The sequence below is a fragment of the Cibotium barometz genome, chromosome 43 (assembly GCF_041138505.1).
Source record: "Cibotium barometz isolate CiBa-2024 chromosome 43, ASM4113850v1, whole genome shotgun sequence".
NCBI classification, from domain to species: Eukaryota; Viridiplantae; Streptophyta; class Polypodiopsida; order Cyatheales; family Cibotiaceae; genus Cibotium; species Cibotium barometz.
In genome coordinates this window covers 38,863,306-38,873,568 of record NC_141088.1, presented here as the reverse complement: position 1 = coordinate 38,873,568, position 10,263 = coordinate 38,863,306, and the positions used below count along the sequence as shown (strand labels likewise).

The window sequence follows — 10,263 nt, the reverse complement described above, 5'->3', positions numbered from 1 at the left end:
TGGTGGCTCTTTGGGCAGATTATTTTTAAGAGCAACACATGGAGGAGCAATGGCACAACGCCTTTGAAAGAACACACATTGTGACACTATAGGCGAAGCAGTCTAGACTACTGTGGAAGGGAGTCAATTCATGACCCTTATTGTGGCACATGCAGCTATAAGTTTTGTTACTGTGCACGCAGTTGCACCATTTTGTGACCCTTATTTTGTTCTATAAGTTTTTAGCACAATATTAACATAAAATTCGTAGCTGTGCTCTCAGCTGTGCTGTTTTATGATTCAAATCCTGATCATTCCTTAGGTCCTTCATTGGATTTTACAGTTGTCAGGGGTAGAAGAGGGATTTCGCAATGTTCATATTGGCTGGGATATTAAGTCAACTAGTTAGTTTTGCCTTCCAAGTCATGGTATGTCTATATATCTGTTTCTTTTGTTGGAAGGGGTGCATGCCATGTGTCCTAGCTGAGTGTATGGCATGGCATCAGAGCTCACTTTGAGTGCTAATTTTCAACTTCAAATCTGTTTAATCTGTTTCCAATAGGTTTGTTTTCAAATGCATCGCTGGATATAAAGACATGGGAAGCTAGGCTAGGTCAAGCTCTTAGATTTCTGTTCTCAGCGAGTTACCTAGCTATTGTCAAGTTGCTGTATTAATAGGAGAATTAGGATAAATCCTGGGTAGGTTTTCAAGGCATGTGTTATTGGGCTAGAACACCTTCGGATATGAAGGAGCAAAGTGGCCGCCAATTTTTGCCTAAAATAATAATGTTATCATACGGACTTTAATAATGATTGTGGAGTTAGGAAATCAAGTAGAATTGTGATCAGAAGGTTGGTATGACCTTGATACAATGCTGTGGTGTACATGTAGACAAGGAGAGAAGCTTATGGCAATGGCATACATCTGAAAACTTTTTGAGGGTGAAGACACGGGGAAGCTGGAGGGCAGAATCACACTAGCACAAGAAAGAAGCTGAAACTGGAGTTGTGCAGGGTTTGAGTAGAGATCCCATGGGTTTGAGTAGAAGACCAGATGATCTGACCAGTTGGACATCTAAGATATGAGCAGTTGAGAGATGGACATTGCGTTCAGCAAAGCAGTTCGGAAGAGGAGGCAAGCACTGAAGTATTGGACGCGTTGATGACAAGTTGGGTGAAATGCAGTCAGCGCAAGCTGGTCATGTAGAGCTCAGCAGGTGTTTTTTTTGGGGAGGGGGGGGGGCGGGGCGGTGGGGATGAGGGGGCCAGCTGGCAGTGAGCTTCACCGGAGATTGAGGATACCAAGTGCGTGCAGATAAGGTGACTGTTTTAGAGGATGCATGGAAGCCTTTGGTTGTGGATGTTTTACAGAGCCAGAGTTAGTAGCTTGACCTGGGACAGACACAGAAGCTGGAGACAGAGCTCGACAAGGGGCGAATCCCCAAGCGCTAGTAATAGCCCAGAGGTAGGACTTGAGTTGTTTAACTCATTTCGGGAGCCCTAGACTGGTGCATCAAAGGTAGGGGGAGAGGGAGTCTAAACCCAATGGCATGGAAGCAGGTGTGTTCAAGATAGAATGAGGCTGCAAGTCCGTTTAACAGGCCATGCCTCGTTGGACAGTGTTGGAATGTTGGGGTCTGCATGTCGGAGTGGTGGGTAGTTCACTCATATAAGAGGTGAGTTGGGGCTACATCATGTTTACCTTGTTTTTCCTTGAAAGTCAAGAAAAAACCATTCCTTGCCAGGACAACATTTGTCGTGTCCGAAATCATAATTTGAAAGTCCAAAGGTTGTTTATACCCTTGAACTTTCTCCTCGACACCAGTAATCATGGTGTCCAACTTTCTTCTTATCAATGACCTTTGCCAGAGACACCATGTACTTATGAGGACACTTTTCGTTTCGGCCAAATTCAACTACTTGACCAATGCATAATTCAAGAAGTTATCTGTCGCATTGTCATCTATCATGATTCTAACATTTTTCCCTTGATCTTACCATAATAATGGGGTCTAAAAGTAGGCTTCCACATAGCGAATGATAAGCAACACATGTGATATCCTAATGGTAAATCTCAACTTCTTTGATCTTTGAAATACCCGAAAAAGGCATCTTTGCACTTGTCTTTGTCAAGATTTTCCTTTGCATCCTCTTTTCTTTTGGCACTTGAAAGCGGAGTGGTTTGGACTCATGCATCTAAAACGCCCTTTTTGGAAACTCTCAGAAGACAGAGCTGTTGGATTCTTGGGTTTTCCTCAAGAAGCATCTTCAGTTTCTTTAAAATTGTCCTTTCTCTGTTTAAATTTCTTAAATTTTCTTGAGCCTTGTGCAAACTCATGTTGTTTTCCTTTAGCTTCGAAGTATCATGGTAAATATAGGCATGTTTGAATGCAACTTTCAAAGCCTGGGGAGATTCTGATTGCACATGCAAGCGGTAATTTGGGTCTAAACCCTTGAGAAACTCTCTAACCTTCTAAAAATCATTTATGCCCTTAAGCTTAAGGATGCACTCTCTGTAGGAGGCAATAAATTGTTAAAGAGATTTTACAGACATTTTACACTCATCCCATGTGATCACCATGCATGCTGTTGTTTGTTCTCAGATAAAACTCTTTATGCATAGCTTGCTTGAACAACTTTGAGGTAACCGGCTGATGATTAGCTTCCTCTAAACTCAACCATCATTTATAAGCTTTAGGGTTGAGTGAAGACTTGCTTGAGCCACTTGCTCATAAAGGGGTGCCTTCATAAGTGAATTTATCACTTGATTTTTTTAAAGATTGGTATGGATAGCATCTTTATTTCCTTTCTTTTCTTCCCTGTTAAAAGCTGGAGGTTTCAAATCCGTGTAATGTGTGGGAGTTGGGCACTTGTTCAACAGGTTTTGGTCTTGAAGTTAAGGTCCTAGACATAGGAGAGTCTTTCACTTGAGGTGCCCATAATCTAATAATGGAGTGCATCAATTTTTTTAAGGGAGGGTACAATCGTATTGTACTAGACTTCTAAAATTTAGGGTCGTGATTGTAACATTTTATGGTCAACTTGGGAAACCCGAGCTGCTTATCCATTCTCTTTACTTCTTGATCATGGAAGTGTGCAGACTCTTCCATTTCTTCATCATGCATCTTTTATGATGCCTCTCCCTAACTCCTCTTCTTTCTCAGCCTCCAGAAAGAATTCACCTCTGTTAGTCTTCAATTTTCGTTGCCTATTTTCAGCATTTCTAGCTTCTACCTCTCTTCTTGATTCTTTCCATATTTGTAGAATTAATGTAGATAAAGAGCTTGTTTTTCTCTTGAATAAGCCATTATTGCATAAAAGGACCATTCCTACAACATTAGCACTTGTATCAGTTTCGACCACAAAATTCTCTTTTGGGTCTGCTACTTTTAGCACAGGACATGTAGCTATAAGTAGCTTACTCTTTTCAATGCTTTGCTCATGTATTGACGGGATTTCCGCAGGGGCTTAGCCAATGCTTGGGGTGGCCAATGTTAATTAGAGGGGATGCCGAGATGTATTATTTGAATTAAGGGGAAAGTCCAAAAGGGGTATCTCGCTAATAAAGGACATGTAACACTTCTATTGTGTATGGGACTTATGTGGATGCCTGCTTGCTCTTGACCATAGATAGAGTTTATTTTTTAAATATAAATATTGCAAGGCTATGTAAATATGCCTCCCTAAAACAATGGACCAATGGTTCAATTAATGCAAGATTGAAGCCTTAGACCTTTGGCAATCAAAGTGCATGGTTTTTTGTGAGCCTAAGTGGAATGGTGTCTTGGACAAAGCTAAGGGCTCATGTGATTTATTCAAGAATAGGGATCTTATCTACATGTGTTCAAACAAAGCAAAGGGTGTCATAGACAAGGAGTTGTTTGTATATGAGGCCTCTTCATAGAGCTCTTGTGTTTGCACACCTAATCTGATTATGCTTGGTGCTCATAATTTTAAAATTGCAGAGTGTGTTTCTATCATTCATGGGATCAAGGAATTTCAAATATTTTGTGAAGAAACATGTTACCTGAATGCCTCTTAATGGAATGCGTCTTCGCAATAAGGGCATAAAAGGGATCAATGAGGCATCAATATGATGATGATGATGATGTATGTAGCTCATGGCTTGTTGCACGACTTGTGCCTAGCATGATAGATGATGGAAGTAGGTGGAGTTGAAAAAAGAGTTTATGGGTCATGTATACACTTGATGAGCATGTGGATGTATGTAAGTATGTGTGGCAAAAGGATGAAGGCAGTCATGGTTAATGTCACGTGCCATGGCCCAATCCTCAGTGTTAACAGACTTTAATCCTTGTTTAGGACAGCAGCATCATCATCATCAATATCAGCATCATCATTATCATCATCATCATTAGCATCAGCATCATGGAGGGCCAGGCTATCCAGTCGGCAGTCATACAGCTCTCACACAGCAGTTGGCAGCCATCTGGGGCACCTAGGCAAGCAGGTGGCCAGGCGCCAGTGTGAAGGCCAACAGGTTTGGGCAAACATGGAAAGTAGGCGCAGCATTTATCAGATTATTTTATGAGTATATTTGTCCAAAGCTGGCAGACAGCAGCAGAGGCAGGCTGGCCAACAACTTCAGCATGTAAGCATAGAGTCATCATTTGCATCAATCATTCATCATTCAATCTTTTGGAAGAAGTTAGAAGCCTAGAAGTCAATAATGGCATGTAGAAGGCTTGAGGTCACCCCTACGGGTAGACCAAGGGCCTTTGCAGATGTGCAGTCATTCAGTCACTTTTTTTTAAATAAAAAAACTGGCCTTTGGCCCAAGATCCTCCCATAGTTACCAAATTTCACCATCCGTAGACGGCCGCCTGTAGGTGCTTAATTATCCACCTGTAGGTGATGCCGCCGAGGAAGCACCAAGGGGGGTTTTGAACCTAGGACCTCTTGGTCCTACGCAAACACCTTCACCACTTGAGCTATCACCTCATTGGCCATTCAGTCACCTTTTTGTACCATATAATACAAGAAAACCCTGACACCAACTCTCTCTCTCTCTTCTCTCTCCTTTGTCGTAATCATGTTTATTTAGCATCTTGTTCTTAATGAAGCTTAGGGCTGTGGTTCAGCGCAACAAGGCTTCCGTGCATGCAACAGTTAATGTTGTGAGCGGTAGCTTGATGTTGATGGGTTTATGGATGAGGGAGGTTGAAGGGAGATAGAGCACTCGATGGATGATTGTGTATAGTGGATAAGTCAGGTAACAAAGCGCGATAGTCATGCAGGGAATCCTTGATCAAACGAGTAGCCTAATGTGCAACCTTTGTCATGGACCTTGGGTAGGTATTGAGAGCTATCACTGGTGGTGCCTAATCCCCTACTTGACTGGTGGAGGATGAATTAAAACCTTGATGATCTCAGGGTGGTCTTTTTCTGAAACAGAACTGCATGGTGGTCTCTTGCATGGTGTCAGCCAACACAATGGAAGACATCTGGATGAGGAAGTAGTAACTAGGAGAGAAGCTTGCATAGGATGAAAGGTTGATGTTAATGAGCTATTGCAATAAGATGAATTTGACCATGATTCCAAGGCTTCTTTTGTTGCAGGTTCAGGTCAGAGTAAGACAGCTCTACCAACCCCTCCCTGAAAATGTCTTCAAGCATGCAATTGTTGAAAATTACTACAGTGATACACACTTCTACTTTGAGTTAGATCATACTCAGACAAATAAGCTATTGAGTCTGTTCACTGGAAGTTCATACAAAACTCCAGGCAGTGCAGTGATAAAGCCACAGGCAGTGGTGACTTGGAATAAAGGCAATTCAGTAAGTTCACAGCATCAAGAAGAAAACAATGATGGTTGGATTAAACCAAAGAAGACTGCAAGATCTGTTATGGATGCATGGCATAAGGCTTCCCCGTTCATACCTTTAACACAAAAATCTTTGTTTGCACAGCCTGAAGCAAGAGATGCTACACCAGAGCATTGGGATGACTTCGTTGTGAGTGATGTTGATAGTAGAGTGGAGAATAATCTCTCTGTAGATGGACCAACAGATTTCAGTGGCTATGAATGGGAAGCAGCTGATAGTGAAATAAAAGAGTCTCCTCCTGAGAAGTCATTTGATAATCCAGTAGGGAGTTCCAGTCTGGCATCCAACCCAGCTGTTTTATCATATGCAGAAAAGAAGAACAAGGAACCAAAAATGTCGCAGTGGGAGCACAAGCAGCAGCCAACTGAGAAGCCAGAGGCAAGGGCGGATGTATTGTTACCAGTGCAAGGTGTGCTATTGCATGTTGAGAGTGACATTGAAGAGCATAAAGAGACAGAGCGTGAGCTGCAGGTGTTGGAAAAGCTAAAGCAATTGCAGAAAATGAAGGCACAAAGCAATTCTCAAGAGAAAGTGGAAGTTCCAGCAGTTCAAAACAGTGTTCAAGAGAGAGCTGATGCAGGCATCATACTGAACAATCCCATTTCAGAATGGGAGAAACTGGCTAGAGAGAGGTGTTTGCAGGAGCAGACTATGCTTAGAGAGGAGCATGAGAAGCTTAGGGGAAGCCTTCATGTAATAGATTCTTCTGTGGCAGAAGTGATACAAAAGAATTTAGAACTCTCTTCTGTTGCAATTGCACAGGTATGCCATATTTCGATGCTTGGAGCTGTTTTTGTTGGGTTTTAAGCTCAAACATCTTTACAATATACTTGGCTAGTTTAGCTTGGTTCTGATGCAATTTTGTGTTTCTCTCAAAGATGGCGCAAGATAGATTAGAGTTAAAACATGTGCTAGAAGAAGCCTCCATGGAATTGGGGTTGTTGAAGGAGGTTGATCAACTTCGAAAAAGAAATAAAGTGCTGGAGCACACTCAGGTATGCATGCGCCATGGGCTAATGCTTATTTACGGTCTTAAGGTCTGTTGAATTGTCTTTATTTTGGTTGAAGTCTTTGGCCTGAATAACATAGTCCATCAAATTCACACTGTATTCTTTCTCAGGTTCAGATGGCTTCAGAGTTACAATCCTTAAAATTGGACATGGTCAGAATGTCACTGCGATTAGATGTTCTAATGCAAGATGGCATATCAATCAATAAGACAATGTCCACAGGAAGTATCTTTGAAGAGAAAAAGCATGATTCCCAAGAACCATCTCACAAAGTCTATCTTCTTGGTGGCCATAATGGGGATTCGTGGTTGGGGAGTGTAGATGTTTTTATTCCAGCCACATATGAGGTGATCCCTGTTGCCCCAATGCTATCTCCACGTTCTTATGCGGCAGCTACTGTGCTACTGGGGCAGATCTACGTCTTTGGTGGTGGAAATGGAAAGCTGTGGTATGAAACAGGTATGCAGCAAACCATCATTTGGATTAACAAAGCTTTCAACTCACTTCTAATGGTGTTAGTTGTTTTCTTGTAGCTGAAACTTATGACAGTGAGAGAAATCAGTGGTTTTCTTGTTCTCCGATGAGCATCAAGCGTGGTAGTCTGGCTGGAGCTGCACTTGGAGATCGGATTTTTGCACTAGGAGGTGGGAATGGCCAGGTTAACTTTTCAGATGTTGAATGCTATGATACTCATCTTGGAATGTGGATAGCCTCTACATCAATGCTACATAAGGTACAACATAGAAAGCTTGCATTGATTGTTTTATGCATTTTTGACTTCTCGGGTAAGTCATTGATAAATTCCAATGTGTGGGTGTGGCAACGACCATGTCCATGTGCAAGACCACATGATGCTCTCTTTACAAGGGGGGATCCCTCTACTAGTATTTGAGCCTACAAGTTTCCGATGGGGAGATTGAGGACATCTCTCCTTAGGTGTGGAGATGAACTGGCACAAGTCGTGTGGTTTTTGGGTTGGATCCTCACCCACCCCAACTTGGCGTCAAGTTGAGTCTTTTCAGTGGATACCTAGCAGCACTTTGGTCAAAGATGTCAGGTGGGGATTGATATCTCGTCAGAGCAGCAGCTTGCCTCTCTACTTTTGAGCATTTGGAAGAAGCTTCTTTGTTGTAGCACTGCCTGACTTTCCCTTACTAGTCACGTGGTGTTGGAAAACCAGGTGCTTATGGCTTCCAGCTATTCAAAGCAAAGCCCGACAAGTCAAGCTGGTCGTTTGGGGCCTTCAGCTAGGGGGTGAGCCCTGGAAGGCTTTCCTTTGTGCTCGGATATCAGCCCCGTCTCTTGGTGGACCTTTAACCCCCAATGTGATCTTCATGGATGCCCGTGGCCTAAACTCCTCCTTTGAGGGCCGATTTACAACCAATTTGATTAAAGCTTGTAGTCACCTCAAATAAGCTCTCACCCAGTTGCTTTCGACTTTTGACGAGGAGAGATTCTTCCAGCTGTTGATTTGGAACTCCCTCTTCAAGATGTCCAGTGGCCGTCCCTTGGGCACTCACTCTTACAATGCGTGGGGGCTCCTCACCATAGGACCGACTCTGTCTTTGTGAGAGTGGGCTAGCTTCAAGAGGCTCCCCCAGGGACACAGGACAAACACCTTGCTAGGATCCGGGGTGAAGAGCAAATCATCCATGCCATCGACTTAGCCATCCCACCCGATTGGCAAACCCCTTTACAGATTCTTCCCCCTCTAGTGGTTAGTTTCCTTCACTTGCCATGATATCCCCCTACTAGTCCTTGGTGCAAACGCACTGGGGGGGGGGGTGGGGGGCTGCACTCATTTTTTCAGTAGGCCGTCAAGGCCGGTTGACCCTCTCCCCAGTGAGGATTTCAGCTCTTCAGTGGATGAGGTTTTTGGTTTCCATGATCACCAATTTCACATTGACTCTCCTCTGGCCAAGGTGATCCACGATAGATCTTGGGGACTTTGGCTCTGGGAGAGCCGACCTCTCACACGTGTCGAGGAGGACCCAAGCAAGTGGGAATGGTTGGACACTTTCAACCCGGAGAGCCGGACAACCCCTTTTTTCATTGCACGGCGAGGATGGGTCTCAAGATCCAAATGCATGACATCGATGGTACCCCGGCAATGGCAGCTCAGTGGGTCTCCTAGGGCATCTCTCCGGGCTTCCTCGGAGATCTTTGGAAGTGTTTGTGGGCTATTGGCCAAGGAAGATCACTCTTCCTCTAGCAGTTAGCCAACTGCAGCCTCGCCAATCGGCACTTGGTTGGCCACCAGAGGAAGGTTGTCAGAGTGTGTGCATTGCAGCCATCTCAAGAGTCGCAATGGCACTACCTTTTGGACTGTTCCAAAGCACAACAAGTTTGGTAGAGGATCCTTTGCCTCTACATGATGGTACGGTCTGTGCTGCCTACCATCACCCGGGGTGGGGGGACTGGGCCTCTTTCCTATGAGGAGGCAACAGGAGGACACAGGCTCTCTGACTCTCTTATTGCAGGATTGTTAAACAGTACCCATTCTCGATAGATCGCCTCCGGGAAGACTAGTCAGAGATGGGAGATCTTCAACAACATAGCTGCGTGGCATATATGGTAGGCCTGATGCAGCAAGGCCGCTGACCCACCCCCCCCCCCCCCCTCCCCCCCCGGGGCCCTCGCTGAGTCCATCGGTTCCATTTGGACTGACGTTATTCATACCCTCTGCGGCCAATGGGGGAAGCTACGGATCGGATTGCATGCATAGATGGTGTGAAGCCTTCTAGCGCTCATGGTGCCGGGTCCCCTTTCTCTCTGGTTGGGCTGGCGAGATCACTTGGCATTACAGCCCCCTCCCCCCAACACGCGCGCGTGCGCTCACACACACACACACACACACACACACACACACACACAAATGAGGCAGTTTCCCTCCAAGAGCGGCCAGCGATGGAGGGAACCATCCTCCTCGTTTTCTTTTGCCTCTTATGAGGGTTTTGAGCATGTACATTTAGCCTATGGCTGCTGTTTTTAACTAACGAAAGGATCTCTTTCTTGGAAAAGAAAAAGAAGAAAAAAAGGCCATTGTGTCATCTGCAAACTCACCGTTCATAAGCGCATGCTCCATCTTGATTGGCAAGCGAATGCTACAGATGCCCAAGTTAGTTGCTTTCATGAAGTAGCTCATGGCCGCTGCTACAAATAGGTGAAGAAAGGGAGAAAGTGGGCAGCCTTGTTGTACTGTATGCAAGCTTTACTTTGAGTTGTTGTATGAAAATCAACAATGTCTGAAAGTGGCTTCAAGGAATCCCATCCACCCTTGTGATACCTTATGATATGCCTTCTCCATCAAAGCAGTAGAATGGCATGGTGCTTGCAAAAGCCTCATAATTTATGCAGGATGTTCTAGGTTCTTTGAATAATGCTGAATCTATCCCTCACATATAAGCATCACTTAATTGAAAAAAGG

At 44.2% G+C, this 10,263-nt stretch overlaps 1 protein-coding gene across 6 annotated transcripts in view; it reads left to right on the top strand.

Moving 5' to 3' along the window:
* Window positions 1–10,263, top strand: part of LOC147613897 (uncharacterized) — a 55,964-nt gene that overhangs the window by 2,117 nt on the left and 43,584 nt on the right. For 3 of the 6 annotated variants that reach the window (XR_015263279.1, XM_086781900.1, XM_086781899.1), the window contains exons 3-6: window positions 5,560–6,588; window positions 6,705–6,821; window positions 6,947–7,295; window positions 7,370–7,569. Coding sequence is in view for 4 of the 6 variants with exons in the window: in XM_086781900.1 (XP_086638026.1) it covers window positions 5,560–6,588; window positions 6,705–6,821; window positions 6,947–7,295; window positions 7,370–7,569 (1,695 nt within the window). In the remaining 2 variants the exon portion in view is untranslated. Of the gene's footprint in view, window positions 1–54; window positions 408–5,559; window positions 6,589–6,704; window positions 6,822–6,946; window positions 7,296–7,369; window positions 7,570–10,263 lie in introns of those variants that run through there. The other 3 variants (XM_086781902.1, XM_086781901.1, XR_015263280.1) reach the window with 2 other exon arrangements.